Source organism: Juglans regia, chromosome 16, assembly GCF_001411555.2.
Source record: "Juglans regia cultivar Chandler chromosome 16, Walnut 2.0, whole genome shotgun sequence".
Classification (NCBI taxonomy): Eukaryota; Viridiplantae; Streptophyta; class Magnoliopsida; order Fagales; family Juglandaceae; genus Juglans; species Juglans regia.
The window spans coordinates 13,554,701-13,575,974 of record NC_049916.1 but is presented as its reverse complement, the minus strand read 5'-3'; the positions used below and the strand labels follow the sequence as shown (position 1 = coordinate 13,575,974).

The 21,274-nt window shown below is 34.0% G+C and overlaps 1 protein-coding gene across 2 annotated transcripts; it reads left to right on the top strand.

The window, feature by feature from the left end:
- The first annotated feature begins 2,739 nt into the window (after positions 1-2,739).
- On the top strand, positions 2,740-13,341 carry LOC108998152. 2 transcript variants are annotated; one of them, XM_018974632.2, is made up of 4 exons: positions 2,786-3,017; positions 3,105-3,320; positions 9,174-9,304; positions 12,128-13,341. In XM_018974632.2, the coding sequence occupies exons 2-4, from the start codon at positions 3,105-3,107 to the stop codon at positions 12,978-12,980; spliced, it is 1,200 nt and encodes a 399-aa protein (XP_018830177.1). In that variant the 5' UTR covers positions 2,786-3,017; the 3' UTR covers positions 12,981-13,341. The 2 variants fall into 2 exon arrangements, with proteins under 2 accessions (XP_018830176.1, XP_018830177.1); XM_018974631.2 differs by having other exon boundaries at positions 2,740-3,320.
- Positions 13,342-21,274: the final 7,933 nt, after the last annotated feature.

The following is a 21,274-nucleotide window of genomic DNA, read 5'->3' as shown; positions in this document are numbered from 1 at the left end:
TGGTAATGACTTATTTGTTAATACATTTATATTATATTCTAAAAATATAAATTTCATGCCACTTGAATAATAAAATCACCATATTTTTCTTCCTTATATTCCATTTATTTTATGAATTTTAAGGGTGGTGATTAATGATTCATTAATTGAAAGTATTATTGCAAAATCCTTGCAATACCCATCTGCATCTCTGTCTTCTGTTCGTATCCAAGAAATAATCAAGAATTCTGATGTCGCTGAGTTGATAAAATTTTTGCAACCAATGGGATAAAATCCTATTCTTACTAGCAAATTAAAATATTTACACAATCACTTCATCTAAAAATGTGTTTCTAATATAATGTAGAAAACAAAATTTTGGATAAAGGCAAAGATAATGGTGGTTGACTTGCTTCAGTTATTTTTTTACATGTCATGTATTGGCTGTAAAAAATGAACTGAGTATGATTACAATGATAGTTTCATTTGTTACCATTGCAAAAACCAAAACATTTCCCAACCATGGTACGTATCTTTCAATTTTTTTTTATAATTTATGTAACATATTTAATGTATAGTCTTTATTGAGTTAAACTTAAAATTATGTTTTAATCAAATTTATAGTTCTCGAGCATATGTCAAACTCAACGATGGTACAGGAAGATTGTCTGCTGTTATGTTTGGTGAAGTTGTAGAAGAAGTATTTAGTTATTCAGCAGTTGAGCTTATGAATCATATTGACAAGGTATGTTTTCTTATTTTCCATTGCTTTATTGATGTGAGTAAAAAAGTCTATGTTAAAATTTTTCACACACTTACTACATTATTTATAAGTAAAATGTCTTTTATATTCAAATTGACTTTTGCTTACATCATGAATACTAATTTCATTATAAACATGCACTACAAAATTTGTGTTATTTTACAGGATCATTTGCCATATATATAAAAATTGTAGCATAAGCTTCACAAAAAGAATAGATGATTCAACTTTATGTTGACCTTGACCAACTCAACAAACAACAACACAAGAATTTCAACGTCGTCTCTATTGATCCTGTACATGATGACACAAAATGATGAATCATAGTACAAACATCAAACGACACATATTTTGAACTACTGTTTTTGTTGGACTTTTATTAAACTTATCGCAGGAAGCTTTGCTAAAATTATGGGTGTTATAAACATGATTGGATCGAATGATATTTTGAACTAATGTTTTTATTTTCTTCACTATGCCTTAAATTATTAAGTGAAATCAATCATTTTTATAAAATATATATTATTTCTTACAAATAACTATTTTTAAAATTAGGTAAACGTGCTTTGCACGTTGCTCCCGCCTAGTGTGTGTATATATATATATATATGTATGTATATAATTTAAATATATTTTAAAAAATGAAATATAATCCTTTGTAGGGATTAGGGATTACATTTTAGGCTCAGTTTGGATTGAGAAACACTCACAACTCATCTCATAATTACAATTTACAAATTTTCACATAAAATACAATAAATAATTCAACATTTTCAAACCTCAAAACAATAATAATATTAAAAATAATTTTTCAACAATATTTTATTTAACTTTTAACTTTCATCTCAATTTATTTCATCTCAACTCACTATCCAAACCTAACCTGATTTGATTGTTAAGGTGTTAACCTTTAAAATTTAATTGTAAGGGACCACATCTTGATTTAAGGGATGTGGTCCAGAACCAATTTGGGTGTTCGGAACTAATTTGGGATGACTGATTGTTCCCTTTATGTGGCGAGACCGCTTACTTGCATCTTATATATATATATATATATATATATAATTTAAATATATTTTAAAAAAACGAAATCTAATCCTTTATAGGAATTAGAAGTCGCATTTTTAAGGTTAACACCTAAAAAGTGATTCGTAATCCGTACAAAGGATTAGGAATCACATCCCTTAAATCAGGATGTGTTCCCTATAATTAAATTTTAAAATGTGTTAACCTTAAAATGTGTTATCCAAACAACACTTTTTATTGGTTTGTTGAGGTGTTAACCTTTAAAACTTAATTGTAGGGGACCACATCCTGGTTTAAAGGATAGGCTTAGCACCTTGAATTTGTTTCCTCAAATTTATTATTAGTGTAAATTATATTTTTTATTTTATTAATTGAAAAATTTTTAAATGAATAATTCTATATACCACACTCTATCTCATTTTCATTCCACTATATAACATGTGACATATTTATCATCGTTAGATGATAAATAATCATCTAATAAAGGATTATTTAATAGTGATAAATGTGTCACATCTTACATAGTGGGATGAAAGTGGAATGATAGTGTGGTGTATAGAATTTTCTTTTTTTAAATATCTTTAAATATTTTTTTAAAAATAAAAAAATATACATCACTTCACTAATAGTCATTTTTTTAATAATTAAAAAATTAAGAATAAAAACTAAAATAAAATACTCGAACTCGAACAATAATTTTAAAGCTACGTTTCCATGTTGAGATGAGTTGAATTATGAATAGTAGTATTTTGTAGATCTTATTGAGATTGATTTAACTTTTTTAGGATGAAATGAATTTAATTATTTAGATTAAAATGTACAAAATAAATTGAAGGGTTTAACTATTTTATAAAATATTGAAAAAATAATAAATTCTAACAATAATTAATTTGAGATAGTTGAGATCTGTTATCGGGCAAACTCGTATCATTTTCATTTTCTTTTTATGGGATTTCAATTTTTCAAATAATAAATATTTTGGATTATTTGTGGAGGCCAAACCAAACCAAACCCGACACCAGAGGTACTGCAACTATTGGATAAAATGTTGAACATAAGTACCCTTAATTGAACGAGAGAGAGAGCACCGATTTTCGTTCGGTTCATTCAATTTTTCCTGGATAATTTTGGGAAGCAACTTCACGTCGATCGAGAACAAGACACGCCGATCTTGGGGGTTTCTTTTACCCTTTCTGTTTTCACCGATCTTGGGTTGTTCTTTTTCCAATTCTACAAGGGAATTCGATAGGTGAGCATATTGTGTGTTGATGATCGATGTATAATATAGAGATTAGGAGTGTTTTGGCGGGTTGATTTTGCATTGAGTTGTACGCAGATGGAAAGGGAGAGGCGCAATGGCAGTCATAATTATCACGCTTGTACGGTGCACGGTAATGGAGGCAGTAGAGAATCTAGAGATAAATATATAGAGTCTCTGCTGTTCGCTTCGTCTCCTTCTGCGCTTTCGTCCGGCGGTGCTGTTGGTTACATCGAACACACCGTTTCAAAGCTGGACACTCTCGCCGGGATTGCCATCAAGTACGGCGTCGAGGTATGCTTGTTCGATTATTCGACTAATATTTCTCTGCTTGATTCTTTTATTTTTGTTTGGTGTACTAGCAGTAATAGCAACGGTGATTATAATTCTGCTAATGTTGATTCGAAATCGTGTATTCATTATGATGATCCAATGGCATTACAAGTCACGGGAATTTTTCATCGCTTCCTACGCGATCCCCACACACACACAACACACACACTTCCTTTCTTTTATCGAATGATATATTTTGTCTACAAATGAGGGAAGAAATAAAACGAAGAAGGAATAAATGTTGGATAGACCGAGGCCGAATGCTGTGTTCTCTCTCTTCTTTTCTGTATGTAAGGTAACAAGAAACGTAGTAGAGCAAGGAAGATACAGAGAGCCAGTAATGGAGATGGAAAAGATTTCTGTCAATTTTCTCTTCTAGCTTGAATACAATGACGTAGCTTATATACAGAAAAGATTCTAACTAACTATCTGCAAGCACCATAGCCTAGATTACAGCTGTGATAAAATACAAAGAAATGAAATGAATAATAAATGATCTACGAAAACTTTGTACAATAAGCATTTAGATAATACGACTTGTAGCTTATCCTTTATCTTCTAACACCCCCCCGCAAGATGGAGAATAGAGGTTAACTATTCCCATCTTGGACAAATGTGACTGTAAAAGGTAAGGTGGTAGAGCTTTAGTGAAAGTGTCAGCCCACTGTGTTTGAGAGGAGACATGGGCAGTGGTGATACTTCCATCTTGAATTTTATCTCTAATCAAGTGGCAATCGAGTTCAATGTGCTTTGTTCTCTCATGGAACACCGGATTTGCAGCAATGTGGAGTGCGGCCTGGTTGTCATAGAAGAGAAGGGCAGCTTGTGGATGATGAATTCCAAGATCTGTGAGGAGATATCGAAGCCAAGTTAATTCTGAGCAAGTGGCAGCCATGGATCGATACTCAGCTTCAGCAGAAGAACGTGATACCACAGTTTGTTTCTTGGATTTCCAAGAAACCAACGAGTGTCCTAAAAGGATGCAATAGCCTGTAGTTGAGCGACGAGAGTTTGGACAAGAGGCCCAATCTGAATAACAATATGCTTGGAGCTGAAGTTGAGATGAAGAAGAAAGAAGAATGCCTTGCCCAAGAGCTGTTTTAATATATCTCAAAATTCTGTATGCAGTAGCTAGATGAGTAGAACTAGGCTTATCCATAAACTGACTTAACAATTGGACAGCAAAACAAATATCTGGTTGAGTTATTGTGAGGTATAATAGCCTACCAATCAGCCTTCTAAAAATGCTTGGATCATGTAAAGGTGTTCCATCATCTTTGCTAAGCTTGAAATTCTGATCCATTGGAAGTTTGAGTGGTTTACATCCTAGCATGCCCGAATATGCTAATATGTCTAAAGCATATTTTCTTTGACATATATGAAGTCCTTTAGAAGACCTTGCAATTTCTAAGCCCAAAAAATAATGTAGACAACCAAGGTCTTTTATTTTGAACTTGTAATTGAGAAAAGTTCGAATAGAGGCAATAGAGTCGTTAGAATTACTAGCAACTAAAATATCATCTAAATAGACTAATAAGGCAATGAAAGAGTCTCCTTCTTGTTTAGTAAACAAACTGTAATTAGATTTGGATTGAATAAAACCAAATTCAAGAAGGGAGGATATCAACTTGGAATTCCACTGACTTGATGCTTGCTTAAGACCATAAAGACTCTTAAGCAATTTACAAACTTGATGAGGTTTGCCCTTATTGTATCTGGGTGGTTTCTGTCAAATCACCATTAAGGAAGGCATTGTTTACATCAAATTGATGTAAATGCCATCCTTTAATTGCAGTAACACTAAACAAACATTGAACAGTTACAAGCTTAGCTACTGGTGAGAAAGTCTCAACATAATCTATGCCTTCTTGTTGTTTGTAACCTTTAGCTACTAACCTAGTTTTTAGGCCTCGTTTGCATTTAAAACTCACCTCAACTCATCTCAACTCATTTCATCTCATCATTACAATTTTTTCAAATTTTCACAAAATATAATAAACAATTTAATTTTTTCAAATTCTAAAACAACTTTCCCAAATTTCCACACAAAATATAATAAATAATTCAACTTTTATTCTACTAATCACAAACCATCTCAACTCATCTCTGAATCCAAAGCACTTCTCAGTCTTTCCAAAGTACCATCTGAGTTGAATTTAACTTTATAGACATACTTATAGTCTATTGCTGTTTTCCCTTCAGGTAAATCAGTAAGTATCCAAGTGTGGTTGGTTTCCAAAGCCTCAAGTTCAGCCTCCATAGCTTTGCACCAAGTAGGATCCTTTATGGCCTACCTATAAGAGCTAGGCTCGGTTTGCAGTGAAATGGAAGAAGAAAATGCTTGAAAAGCAGGTGTAAATTTATGGTATGACAAACAGTTAGTTAAAGAAGAGGATTTACCATTTGAGACAGGAGCATTCTTGGAGACTGATTGTGTAGAGTGAGTAAGCACAGTCTATTGACAGTGAAAGTCCTTGAGGTATTGAGGAGCAGTTCTAAGTCGAGTGGATCTTCTAAGTGTAGGTGTTGTGGACGAAGGAACAATGGGGTTGAGGGAAGCAGGAGGACATAAAGAGATGCAGTCAGGATTAGGTGAAGAGTTGTTATTAGGAAGAGAGACAAGGGGAACATAATTGGGGGGTGGGGTAGTAAGAGGAGGAGCAGGAGAAGAAGATTGAAACTGAGGTGGGTAAGGTAAGGAGGTGGAAAAAATAGGTAAGGAGGTGGAAAAAAAGGAGGTGGAGATGAAGGATTGTTTTGAAATGGGAAAACAAATTCGTGAAAAATAACATCTCTTGAGATGAAAATGGTGCTGTTGTGAAGGTCCAAAAGTTTGTATCCTTTAGTGCCAAAAGGGTAGCCAATAAAAACACACCTACGACCTTTGGGTTGAAACTTGGTTCTGCCATGTGAAAGGGTAGCAACAAAGCATAAGGAACCAAAAATCCTCATATGAGCATAAACAGGTTTTTGTTTGAAAAGAAGCTCATAAGGAGTTTTATTATTTAAAATTGGTGTGGGAAGCCTATTAATGATATATGTGGCTGTCAAAACAGCTTCATTCCAGTAGGTTAATGGCAAACGAGATTGAAATAAAAGGGCTCGAGCCACATTAATCAAATGTTGGTGTTTCCTCTCAACAATACCATTTTGTTGAGGGGTTTCCACACAACTTGTATGATGAATAATTCCTTTTTGATTAAAAAGTTCCTTCATTTGAAATTCAGCACCATTGTCACTTCTTAAGATTTTAATCTTCACTCCAAATTGTGTTTCAACAAGATTATAGAAAGATTCAAGGCATTTTCGTGTTTCAGCTTTGGTCATAAGCAAGTAAAGCCATGTAGTTCTTGAAAAATCATCTACAATTGTTAAGAAGTATTTTGAACCATTATGTGCAATTGTGGAGCAAGGACCCCAAATGTCACAATGGACAAGTTCAAAAATCCGGGAGGAAAGGTGACAACTATCAGAAAAAGGTAGTCGATGAAATTTGCTAAAGGACAAACAATGCAAGGTGTTTTTATTAATGGAAGAGCTGTAAGTCATTACAATAGGATCAGAAATTAGCTTGAGTCTAGTAGAGGATAAATGACCAAGGTGATAATGCCATAGGTCAGAAGTGGTATCATGCTGTGCTGCAGAGGCAGAAAAACTAAAATCTCTAGGTTGTTTGTGTAATGACTTGGGAAATGAGTTGACAAGATCTGTGGGAGAAACTTCTGTGCAGAGGAGGTGGTATAGACCATGCTTAAGTTCACCCTTCCCAATCGTTGTCCAAGAGTGCAGGTCCTGAATAAAACAATAAGTAGAAAAAAAAAAAAAAACAACAGTTAAGAGATTTGGTTAATTTTGGTATTGAAATTAAGTTGGAAGAAAATGAAGGCACATAGAGAACTTCTCTGAGAATGATGGATATGGTTAATTGAATGGTACCAATGTGTGTAACAGAAGCTGAGCTTCCATTTGGAAGCTTGACAGAGTATGAAACACAAGAAGTAATTGATGTGAACAAGGAGGTGCTACAGACCATATGGTCTGTAGCACACCTGTGTCGATAACCCAACTTGTATTGGAGGGATTAAGTGGACTTGGTGTGTGTGTGTGGAGAGACAAGTAATTAAACCAGTCATCTTGGAAGAAGGAGCTGGATGGAGAGATGGTTGAGCTAAATGGTTGGAGTGCAGAACAGTTGCTGAAATGGGAGGATCCTGAGGTTGAAGCAAAACTAACAGTTGCTGATATTGAGGCTGTGTTAGCCTCACCTTGTCATCACCAATATCTTCCAAGTCAATAGCAACAAAAAAAGTAGATTGGTTAGCATGAAAACTATGTTGCTGCTTAGTGTGGAACTTGTGGCCTGGAGGGTAACCGACTAGTTTGTAGCATTTCTCTGTTATGTGGCCAGTCAAATTGCAATGGGAGCAAAGAGGTGGTTCGGCATTGCCAAGTTTGAAGCTATTTTCCATAGTATGGCCTGAAATTTTGCAGTGGCTACAATAGGGTCGATCCTTCTTGGGTGGATGGGGAACTCTTGGAGTGAACTTGGAAGGGATGTGTGGTTTCTTAATAGCCAATGCCATGGTCTTAGAAGAAGGGGAATGAGAAGACATTTGATGGTGTCTCTCTTGCTGCTGAACAAGAGAAAACACTTGGAAACAGGTGGGATGGGGTCCATGAGCATAATCTGGTCACAGATAGGGGAGTAGGAATCATGCAGGCCCATTAAAAATTGAACAGAATCACATTGATATCAGTCCTGGAGGATTTTCATAGTGCCACAATTACAGACTGGGATAGGGTCGAATATAGCAAGTTCATCCCAAAGTGATTTCAATTTTCCATAATAGATACTCACCGAATCATGGTCTTGGGAAAGGGCAGCTAAAGCCATTTTTAGTTGGAAAATTCTGGGTCCATTCTGCTGAGAAAAACGCTCTTGAAGGTCCACCCATATGTCCTGAGCATTATCAACAAAAATAACACTGGATTCAGAGAGGGACTGATGGAATTTTGGATCCAGGAAACAACCATATCATTACAACGCTCCCCAGAGGTCAAGTAATGGGTTGTCTGGAATAGTGGGTTGTGAGAGGGAACCACTTATGAAACTGAGCTTGTTTTTGGCTCGAAGGGCATGACGCATGGTGCAGGACCAAGTTGCATAGTTTTCGGTAGTGAGGAGGTCAGCAACAAGGGTGATGGCGGGGCTATCACCGTGGTCTAGGCAGAAGGAGTTGGCTGGGTCAGAGAGGTCCAGGTATTGGGACGAGGTGTTTGTGTTAATGTTTGAGCGACTTTTAGGTGGGCTGGGTGGGGTTGATGGTTTAGGAGTCTCCATGAATATGTGCTCTCACAGGCTCCTGATACCATGTAAGGTAACAAGAAACGTAGTGTAGAGCAAGGAAGAAATAGAGAGCTAGTAATGGAGATGGAAAAGATTTCTGTCAATTTTCTCTTCTAGCTTGAATACAATGACGTAGCTTATATGCAGAAAAGATTCTGACTAACTATCTGCAAGCACCATAGCCTAAATGACAGCTGTGATAAAATACAAAGAAATGAAATGAATTAGAAATGATCTACGACAACTTTGTACAGTAAGCATTTAGATAATACGACTTGTAGCTAATCCTTTATCTTCTAACACTCTAAGCCGACTTTATGCTTTAGGAGTTTGTATAGCTTCATGTCTTATGCATGGAAGACTTGAGCATTGTATCATTATGTATTCTGAATTGCATCTGTTCACTGACGAGTCTGTTTTGAATTAACCTCAGCCTTGTGATGATTTTTCTTTTCTTGTTATCATAGGTCGCTGACATAAAAAAGATGAATGGATTGGTTACAGATTTTCAAATGTTTGCTCTCAAGTCTCTCCAGATTCCATTACCTGGCAGGCATCCTCCATCTCCTTGTTTATCAAATGGTTCCATCACTCCAGGGTATTTACATTTTGCTCACTCCATTCTGCTTCTCCGATAATGTTCTTGTGCATTTGCTCCTGAACCTTATCTGAGCTTCTTTTCCTTGATTTGTTATAAAATTTTGTGCTGTTTGGTTAATTTATTTGTATTAATGATAAACTTATCTCCCATGATGCACACCCTCACCTTTTTCTTTGTTTTCTTGGTCACTTAATTGGGATTTGTTTAGTTTCCTTGTGTTCATAAGGTAAAAGTACAGCCTGTTTTGCAAAATGTTCTAGTAATATTGAAGTGCAGAGCACCAATAATTCCTTCCTCTATCTCTCTCTCTAAGTTTATAATGTAAGATGAGTAATATTCAGGAAAAATGGTATTATTAAGTTGATTTTATTTTTAAATCTTTGTTTTAAAATACTTATAAAAAACAGAATTCTTTATTTTAACGTATTGGGACTTGAGCTATGGCTGACTTTGGGTGACTGTGTGGCATTTTGGGTGGTGATACTGCAGACCTGCGGTGGTAAGGTCAACATGATCAAGATGGCATCATGGTGGCAGTATTTATGCAATGCCACGGAAGAGTTTAGTGTTTATGATTGTTGTGGTTATTAGGTAGAGGTATTTTCATATTGGTGTTGACCGTTGGAAGGTGGACTGGTCAAAGATGTGTTGGCAATGATGGTCATTTGGCAGCAGCACTTTCTGGTGGTGGTGGTGGTGGTGGTGCTTGCAATGGTTCACATTCTTGCTGAAGTTGTCTTCAAATCATTTCTTATGTTTTGTGATGGATTTATTATTATCAATTCTTCGGAAATTAGTTATTAGTGACATAACTCATGCTTTGGACCACTTCTATTTTGAAACCTGATTTTTCAATTTTTCTACTTCAAGACCCATGTTTTGGCTTCTTTTTAATCGAGGATCTCGATAGCATTTTTGACAAGTTTTCCTACAAAAGAAAGTTCCTTCCGTTTATATTATCTCCCCTCTCTTAACTTACAGAAATGCTGATGGATGTCCGTGATTGAAAACGGGTTAAAGCAGGATCTTGAAATAATAAGGGGAGGGAGGGTTGGGAATGGGTTTCATACCCCATAAAACAGACTTGTATCCTGCTTAATAGTATACCCCAACATTTGGTATTTTCTGCCTTTAAAACTTGTGTTTCATGTGAGAATTATACGTCTGATTTTTACTAAAATATTTGGAACTTAGTTGTTCTGTAATTCAGTGCTGGAATGACATAATTACTAGCGAAGGAATGGGCCAAGATGGTCTGACAGGAATGTGAGAAAAGAAAGATCAGTTTTTTCTCTCTGGAAGTGTTATTAGAGTACGCATCATTAAAGCATTTTGTGTGTACTTTTCTTCTTGTTGGAGATTTCGTTTGGTACTACCCCTCATTCCTGATTAAGCCAGCTGGAAGCTCCTGGAATTAGGTCCAGTTTGAGTCCGCCGAAATTGTGCATTCATTCACACGGTTTCAATTGAGTTTGCGTAATTTCTGAAGTTTTAGAGTACTTTTTAGTTTTCTCAAGAAATCTTAATACTTTTAAACAAAGGACTGGAATAGTCTGTCTAGGATTTTGTGTAATCTGTCAGATTCATAGGATGGATTCAAGAAATCCGGTAGTTTTCTTGAGACTTTGAGGCCGTGATCGCATTCTCCATTATTTGTGATTCCATTGGAGATGTAGGTTTGCTTGCCAGGGAACTGAATTAATACTGATTGGCCTGAAACTCCTTCGAGATTCCTCCTCCTTCATGGTTCAATCCTTTTAGTACCTAACCATCTAAATTCCCTAACCATCAAACCCCCACCTAATAAACCTGTATGAAATTATCAAAAAGCTAATCTAGCCTTGTGTTTATAAAGATCATCCGTCAGATTTGGCAACACATTGGGTTGAGCTATGCCTAGGAAGGAGGATAGTAGACCTCTTTGCCATTTGGAGAGGGTTATATCGCTGCACCCAAATTGCAGCAGTCTGGAAGATGGTCCTGTGGTGTATTTGGACAAAGAGGAATGATAAAAACTTGAGATCGGAGCGTATGATGGAAGAGCTTAACAATTTTTTATTCAGGCCTTTGTACGTTTGGACAGCCTCTATAGATTTTAACAGGCAGGGTTTTCTTGATTTTCTTGTCTCTCTCTCTCTCTCTCTCTTTTTTTTATTTTATTTTTTTATCCTGTACCCTAGTTAGGTGTTCATTTTGTATTTTCTGTCTAGGGTTATCTCTTTTTGAGTTTCTTTTTAATTTCAATTTTATAAAGTATAATCACTTGTGAAAAAAAAAACACAGAAGCTTTGGAAACACAGCCCCTACTGCTTTCCTTTGCCAGTTCTATATGCTGCTTACTTTTTTAGGGCAATAGTCTTGGACAGAAAATCCCATTCGTAATGGAAATGCTTTTCCTGGTGATTATGCTTTGGATAGAACCCTTCAAGTACCAGCAGCTATGACGGATTTGGCATTTGTTTTTAATGATTACTCATGTTTTGTATGACATAAGCAAGTTTTGGTTGTTTCCCTTGAAAATATTTATTCACAATAATGTTTCCCAACATTTAATAATGAGAAATGATTTGTACAAACCCCAAATAGACAAGTCTCATAGACAAACCCTTGTAAAAAAGTGGACTCCGCCTAAAGTAAAAAAAGCTATTCTTTATTAGCGAGACTCACTTTTTTACAAAGGGCTTGTATAGGGCTTGTCTATTTGAAGCTTGGACCTAGCATTAATCTTTAATAATTGGTTACACATTTTCATTGTTCATCATAAAATAGTGTTTTGAACATTTGAACTTTCAGTTTCTGACCATGCTAACTGTTCCGCAGACAGAGCAGTTCTGACCACATCCCACCCTGGTGTAGACATGGTGATTTCTTTGAATCATTTCAATCCCTTGGAGTTAAGTCTCCTCAGCGGAAGGTTTCTCCAGCTATGTGCTCTTTACATGGTTACTACGGACTCAAACTGAGAGATCAGAAAACCATGCCTGAATGTCTTGAAATGGCTGCGTACAAAAGAGGAGATTCTCAATATTTAGAAGATGGGCCTTTCCCCAGCGCCTCTCTGGTTGGAGATTCTCAATATTTAGAAGATGGGCCTTTCCCCAGCGCCTCTCTGGTTTCCAACCCATCTTTGAGGCATCACCGGAAGTCTAAAAGTTTAGTTAATGCTTTATTGGATGAGAATGGTGAGGTAGTTGGCGGTGCCCTGTCTGTTTCAGAAGCTCATGACGGTGACACTGATAAATGTTGCGAGAAACTGCTCAGAAGGTGTCAGAAGTCTGAAGCTGATTTCACCCATCACAACCCAGAAATGTTGTTGGAGAATAACAGCAATACCGGTGGGTTTCTGGCAAAAACAGGAAAGGGCTTAGCCTTGAGACCCAAAGCAGCAAGCCGAACTACGACAAGTGATTCTGAAACAGGTGGTTTGAACCCAATACCAATTGGTCTGGGAGATTCTGTTGTGTCTGATGACTTTTCTGTAGTGAAGAAGTCTTCAAGCACATCAAGTTTGCAGGATCAGGAGTGCAGTAGTTCTTCATCCATATGGACTACCACAAGGTGGAGTCTGAAACCGGATCTGCAGGCCCTTTCGACTTCAGCCATTGCAAAACCAATTTTTGATGGCTTGCCGAAGCCTACACCGGGTCGAAGAAACAAAGCTGCACTTGACTAGTTAATTGTTCAATTTTTCTCAGGCCATCTGTTGGCAGTGCTTGATGAGTATAGAGAGGTACGACAAATAGTTGATAAGGAAAATGTTATATTGGTTCTGTTCTCTGAAGAACGTCTTGCATGTCGGTTAAGGAAGCTGACATACAAGAGCCAAGGAAGAGGGATCAAAGAAGCAGATGATATAATGTGTATGGCTTCAGCTGATATCAAACTGAGCTTCAGCTGATTTTACAAAAGCCCTCGAAAATTAGATCCAACTGATTAATAGATCTAACATTATTTTTTTAAGATGTATAAAAGATATATTTCCAAGATTTGAAATTGATTTTAAACGAATGCAAAACTTCGAAATATGATCTAAATTCCATGGAGTTATTTAAAGTTTACCAGTATAAGAAGATGATAATGTGTGGGGAGATTATGTTAATCATGTTAATCAAAATATAGAGTTAGGCTTAGATATTATAATTTCATTCCACTATATAAAATGAGTTTTTTTCACTACCCTTATATCAACTTTAGACTTTTTCAAAGAAAAATTCAACATTGATAGCGTGATAGGTAATGCCACCCCATTATAGTGAGATAAAAATGACCATTTTCATTTTTGAATATAACTTTAAAGAAGAGCAATATGTTAGTAACAACCATGTCAAAGATCTAGTTTAATTTCCATGGGAGATAGTGCAAATATTTCGTACTTCAAATGAAATTTTAACGAGTCATTAATATTGATGAAAGCATTGGAATAGTAAGAAGGGCAGACCATCCGTCCTAAGTCTCCCATGCATCTTCATTTCAGTCCCTACCAACTACCATGCATCTAAGATAATATATAAATTACTGCAAAATAAGGGCAGGCTCAATAGGTTCGGTATCTAAGGCTAAAGTTTTAATTGAGGCTATTTTTACTTTAAAAATTAAAATTAAATAAATTTATTTTAATCTTAATTTTTTTCATTTTTTTTAAATAATTCCATTTGTTTGCTAAGTAAAATTACTGATTCAGATTTTATATTATATTTTCAACTAATAACCGACATAGTCTTTATTAGAAGATTTTTTTTTTTTTTTTTTTTTATTTAGAGAGGATTTTATCAAATCTAGTTTTACAAGACGTTCTTTAGATTTCTAGGGGCCATCTGAGAACACAACTATTATCAAGTATTCTCAAATTCAATTTTTTTCCTCTCATTTCTCAAAATCTAATAAAACATTTTAACTCAAAATTATTTCACTACTATTTACATATATTTTAAGATATTCTTAGTATCTAAACGAGCCTAGAAACAATTATAATCATTATTGTCAATAATGTTGTATAAATAACCTACACATTTGGGAATAAGTGGACCTTTACCTCATCAAAGAATCATGCAAAACAAATTTATGAATACTCGATAATTTGATTTTGCTATTTATAATTTTTACATTATATATTAAACTAATAATGACAAAAGAGAAGTGTATTTTTAGAATGAGAGTACTAGAAATAATTATTATATGTGATACTTTTAAAACTAATAGTAACATAATATCTATTTTATATTTTTATATTCACTTCTTAAGTTAGGATATTTTATTCGTTTTAAAAAAATTTACTTTAGACTTTTCTTTTTGGGGCCTTCTTCCACCAGGTGCCTTAGGCAATTGTCTACGGCTCCGTTTGGATTAAGAAGCGATCTCAACTCATCTCATCATTTCAAGTTTATCAAATCTTCATAAAAAATATAATAAACAATTTAATTTTTTCAAATCTCAAAACAATAATAATATTAAAAAATAATATTTTATTCAACATTTAACCTTTATCTTAACTCCTCTCATATCAACTTATTATTCAAACGGCACCTAAGTCGCCTAATGGAAGAACCTGCCTAGTGCAAGATTGTTGAGAAATAGTAAAAAAATTCAAAGATAATGTTAGCAACCTCTCGGATAATAATAACAATCCAGAAGAATTTAACAATGAAGAAATGGAAGAGAATGGAAATATTGCATTTACTGTCATAAGCTAAGGATTGTGTCACAGTCCCCAAATAAAGGACATGGGCTATGGGCCTTGGGCCAATTTAATCTCATTTACAATTTCAAATTCAGCATGTATTTGATCTACAAGATAGTTAGTGGGCCTTGGGCCTTAATTTTATTTTCTTGTATAGTTTTAGTGTGTTAGCTTGAGACCATGTAGGGGTCATTTCCTTTATGTATGAGCCAAGAGCTCTAGGGTTTAATCATCGAGAAAGTTAATGCAAATTCTATTTCTCTTTTCTTATCATCTTTTTCCTTTCTACAATGGAGGTACTCCATTTGAAGTGAGCAATTTATATGTATTTCTTTTTAAGCAACTTGAGGTGTGTTACAAGTAGTATCTAGAGCCAACATTTCCTTGATAGCTACTTCATCAATCCATGGAAATTGACAAAATTATTTCATTATTACTCAAAATTAAAGAGATGGTCGAGTAGTCGTAACAACATTAAGAAGTTATTATACAAACATTCAGAAATATCAAAAATAATTTTTAAAATTCAAGAACAACTTCAATGAAGAGTTCACTTATCTAGTTGAATTTCCTTGGGAGATGTGCAAATATTTTGTAGTTTTTTTTTTAGACATCTTTTGTTGGCCAAATTGTTTATCTTAAATATTTAAAATAGTAATTTGTCTTCAATTAGGTGTAATACTCCTAATATTCTTGGAGCTAGGCGGCTAGTACGTACTTCAAATGAAATTTTAACGAGTCATTAATATTGATGAAAGCATTGGAATAGTAAGAAGGGCTGACTATCCATCCTAAGTCTCCCATGCATCTTCATTTGTAGTCCCATGAATGTCATGTCATCTGTGACAAGTTCATTTGTTACATGCCATGAATGACATATCATTTTTACTGTACATGCTTATCTATTATCTATTACACGTTATGATTACATATCATGAGTCACATGAGTCTATCATGAAATATTTTCCAAATCTAGTCATGTTACATCCACGTACAGTCAAATTAATTTTCAACTCATTATTAATAAATCATGGTAATCCTATAAGACAAATGACCCATTTGTCTTCTACCACAGTAGTAGCTAGAACAGTTAGCGATCTTCAAACTATTGACTTTCCTTCTGGAACTCCAGTGGTTGAACTCGATCACCTCAACTTCGACACGGAGTATGCACGCACTCAACAAGAGAGATAAAGCACTAGATCTCACACTCAAGTACCACTCTCTAAGAGAAACAGTATGAAAATTCTCTAAGAAATTTTCTCACCAAAATATGCACTGGAAAGTGCTCTAGAAAATATGCAGATCTAAATATCTATAGATCCTAACCAGTAGGATTCTTAAAGTTTGCATAAAAAATATTAAAGTTTTCATCTTTCAACATTCTAATTTCCTCAAACTTTGAGGTTAGCAATTGCAATTTAGAATTTTTTACGATTTTGGTTTCCTCATGTGTGACTTCTAAGATATCCCAAGTTTCTTTGGCCACCTCACACATGGAAATTCTCTTAAATTCTTCAGGAGAAACTGCCATAAAGACAGCATTAAGTCCCTTGCTATTCCAATTACAATTGTTAATCTCATTTCTTGTCCAAGCATCAATAGCAGTCTCGGGCTTAGTCCATCCTTACTCAACTGCATGCCAAACTCGCTCATCCAATGATTTGAGAAAAGCCTTCATACAAACTTTCCAATAAGTATAGTTTTCTCCATCAAAGTGTGACGAGACATATAACGACGACATGATCTACAGGGAGACACAGACCACACCCGAATGAGTAAACCACTTTCTGATGCCAATTGAAATTACCCAAGTACCACTGTAACGCAGTGGAAATATCTACCAATTCACTCAAGAAATTGATTAGTCGTCAAGCATGAAATTAATTTAATAAACAATCAAATACATAAAATAAACAAAAGTACGTAACACCAATTTTGATTACGAAGGGAAACCCTTTGAAGAACTCCTCAAGGGTAAAATCCTGTAGCGCAGCCAAACTTAGGAAAGTCAATCTTATTATTTAAAAATAATTACAAGTAAATCACAATTACAAAACTTTCGTAACTTGACTCTCTTACTTGACCAGACAAATGACCAATTTGTCTTCTACCGCAGTAGCAGCCAGAAACTCTGGCGATCTTCAAACTATTGACTTCCCTTCTGGAACTCCAGTGGCTGAACTCGATCACCTCAACTCCGACACGGAGTATACACACACTCAATAGAGAGATAAAAATACTAGATCTCACACTCAAGTACCACTCTCTAAGAGAAATAGAATGAAAATTCTTTAAGGAAATTTATCACCAAAATATGCACTGGAAAGTACTCTAGAAAATATGCAGATATGAATTTCTACAAATTCTAACCAATAGGACCCTTAAATAAATAATCTGAAATCAGTTTTAGCTTCAGTAGGATTCTGCTGACAGTCGTGAAGTCGTCTCCTGATAGAATGCTGACATTTCGTGATAACTCTTCACTGCAGTAACAAATTTCAAATCAGCCTCTTCTTTGGATAAGTGCAGATTCCTTGGGACTCGATTTTTTCACTTATGACTTATCTAAAAAACATGTAATACCTCCTAGATAAACTTAATATTGTTATAAATAAAGTCAATAAATAATTTACATTTATCCAAAATTACTAACTTAATGATAGGATAAACTCTATCATTTTAGTCACCTAATCCTATCAAAACTTATCAACTTAGTCACCTAATCCTAGCCAAACTTTTACATCTATATAAGGTATAGGCCCAACAGGATCTTTGGTGCCCTAGCAAAGTTCTTTATGCACTTTGGTTGTGTACTAGCCTAACAAGATCTTTTGCCCTAGTAAGGTACTAGCCTCACAAGAGCTATTGAGCCTCGGTGAGGTTCTAAAAGGTCATTCAAGTAGGGTCTACAAGTATCTTAGTAGGTAATAGCCTGACAAGGTCTTTTTGTGCATTGTTAGGATACCAGCCCAACATGGTTTATAGATAGAAAATGCTAGTATGACACCTAAAATGGGTTCACTCATTTTTATTTTTCTTAATAGTTAAGGAATTGACCATTAATGAATTTGTTTTATTTTTATTTTTTTCTTAATGGTTAAAGATGTTTAAAAAATGCTTAAAAAAAATAAAAAAATCATTTGCATTAATGTAAATATTTGAAGTGCACATTTGGTGTGCACCTTAACATTGTCATTTTTAGATTCTTTGGAATGGTAATAGCCTGACAATGCCTTTTTATACCTTGGTAGGGTAATATCCTAATAGGATCTTTAGTTGCATTGGTATAGCACTAGCCCGACATGATTTTTTTGGGTTAGCTCGAAAATGATAGGCATATTGGCTGGTTAGGTAAAGAATTGTGGATCAAGCTCAGAAGTGACTTGCTTATAAATCGATAGAGTGGTAAGTTAGGCTCACTCCAAGCTCAGCTTGCCAAGGCAAAAACAAAGTAGATAAATATTAGTTGTGGGTTGTGGAGTCAATGGCTTTAAGGGAGAAGGGGGTTTCGATCAAGGGAGTAAAAAGTGTGAACAGTGAGATGAGGTGAGGAGAAGGAGGGGGAGAGAGAGAGAGAGAGGGGTTGCAAAATAAATAGAGAAACTGGTCGAATTGTCTGAACATGTGGATTCGGTCCAATTCATAATAGGTCTAGATTATGGTTTCTATAAACAAAAATCAGTTGAAAATCGGTCTAATATCGGTTTTCACATTTTGAAAGCTGGTTTGAATAGAACCAAACCAGTTCCTATATATATTTTTTAATTTTTATATTATATATAATTTTTTTATATTATATTATATATATTGTATGCTAAGTTTCTAATTAATATAAAATGAAATTTTAATCTTAAACATGAATATTAATATTAAATTATTAATATAAACTTACTTTTGATATATATATTTCTTGGATAAATACATTTTTGGTATAATAAATTATAATATATATTATTTTTGGAAATACATTTTTATACATTTGATCATATATACTCATATAAAAAGTCTAAAACTTGTATAGATTATAGTTAAATTCAATACTATACTAGTATGTGTTAATTATTATAAAATAATGTACTTACACTATAATATAAATAGGCTAATAATTTAGTATATGTAAACATTATATTATTACTAACATATATAATCAAGTATAGAAATAAGTTGGACACGAGTATAATAACATGGAGTATGATTGTGTTTATCTGTAAAAAAAAAAAAAAAAACTGATTGAAACCTAAAAAATAGAAGTTTCAATTTCGATGTTGAATCCATCCAGAATCGGTTCTTAAATTTTTAAAATTGGTGTATACCAGTTCGATTCTAAAAGATATCCAAATATGAACCATTACATCTCAAGAGAAGGGGGGGGGGGAATAGCACTAGGTAGGACTGTAAATGAACTAGTATGTTCGATAGCCTGCTTGGTATTCACTCGGTTAAACTCGAATCGAACTTGACTCGTGAAAAAATAAAAAAAACTCGTTCGTGAAAGCAGATACCCGCTCGATTTGTAAATGACACACACCCGACAAAACTCGACTCGACTCAGCTAAGGCTCGTTAATGCCTTCTTGTTTATGCTTGAGTCGACTCGTTAGCTCGACTCGATTAAAACTCATTTATATATTGAGAAATATATATATATATACACCTATGTATATACATATATATGTATTAGTTAATAATATAAGCATACCACTTTTATAATTAAATATATAATATGTAATCTAATTACTCATGTCTTTATAGTGAATATACTTCACATGTATATTTTATAATTTGTATAATAATTAGTCAATAAAATTTAATAATTTAATATACTAGTATGTGGGAACCATATATGAAATAAATATATGTTATCATATTAAGTGTATGTATTAATAATATATGTAGGCATATAATAGATTGTTAGTTTGGATAAATATCAACTAGTTAGATGTTAATTATTTATAAATTTTTGAAAATTTTATAATTCAATAGAGGTCTATTTGTTAGTTGTATAAATTCAATATTAAATCTTTTCTTTTATTAATTTTATTAATTTATTTAATTTATTAATTATTAAATTTTATTCAAAAAATAAACAATTCGAGCTCGACTCGACTCGAACTCATTTGTGGGACGAGCTCGAGCTCGAGTTGAAAGTTTAGTTTACTGTGTTGAGCTCAAACAAAGAATAAAAAAAAATCTCGTGCTCGGGCTCAAATATGAGCTTGAATATTTTGAGTCAAGCCAAAAATAGGCTCGGCTCAGCTCAATTACAGTCCTAGCACTATGGCAGAGCACCAACCAACGAAGTCGGATTTGAGGTTTTTTTTTTTCTTGCTTTTTTTTTAGTTTTATATTTGGCCCATTTTTTAAAAAGGATTTTGTTTGGGCTTTCAAATTTCAAAATTTTTTTTAAAAAACTTACAATTTAAAACTAAATCATTCAATGCTATTTACTTCAATTTTACTAAAAGCACAAGTCAATGGCCACTACAAGTCTACAAACTGAATGGCCTTAATGGTAAGTTAGAAACCAGCCAAACAAAATGGATTTCAAAATTGGTGTTGCTTTCAACCAAGCATCTATGGAAATAATAAATTATGAACAGATGAAAAATGCTAGGATCTACTTGAAAAATGCATAGAACAAAAACATAAGAAAGACTACAACTAATCACTGTTGATTTATTGCAGCTTACAAGCCAAAACTAAAACATATAAAAAAAAAAGCTAAATCATTCAGTCAAGAGTTAATACAGGCCAAAACTAAAATTTTTCTCATTCCAACAACAAACAAAAATAAATATTGCGATCTTCCTCCCATTCTAAGTTGGACAAAAACACAATCAACCTCCCAAATCATCCAACAAACCCATCATTATTCATCAAAATCATTCACATCCAAATCCATCATCTATCATAATGTTCCCATTCCAACAACAAAGAAACCCAACAACAACAAAACAAGTTTTTTGTGCCAATCAAATTAAATATATTCCCAACAACAACAAATGAATCAAATTCCAAGTGTCATTCCAAGTTGTGGTTGAAGAAAAGATTTCAAGGTTAGTAAGGAAATAAAATAGGTCAACATAAATTTATAAAAATAATGAAACAAATTTACAAAATTGAGCAAACAATAGTTAGTACAATTTCACAAATGCGCCTTAAACCTCGATCATCTTCATGTAGTAAACTCGTCATATTGGTGGTTAATTCTACATTAAGATGTTAAAGTATAAGAAATTAGTATCACAAAATGACAAAATCAAGAAAACAACTCCCAAAACACAACAC

What these genes read in the sequence shown, in the direction of transcription:
- LOC108998152 (XM_018974631.2), top strand. Translation starts at nt 3,105, where the DNA reads ATGGAAAGGGAGAGGCGCAATGGCAGTCATAATTATCACGCTTGTACG. An exon ending in CCATCAAGTACGGCGTCGAG is followed by an intron (nt 3,321 to 9,173) that starts GTATGCTTGTTC and finishes TTGTTATCATAG; the next exon opens with GTCGCTGACATAAAAAAGAT. An exon ending in AATGGTTCCATCACTCCAGG is followed by an intron (nt 9,305 to 12,127) that starts GTATTTACATTT and finishes ACTGTTCCGCAG; the next exon opens with ACAGAGCAGTTCTGACCACA.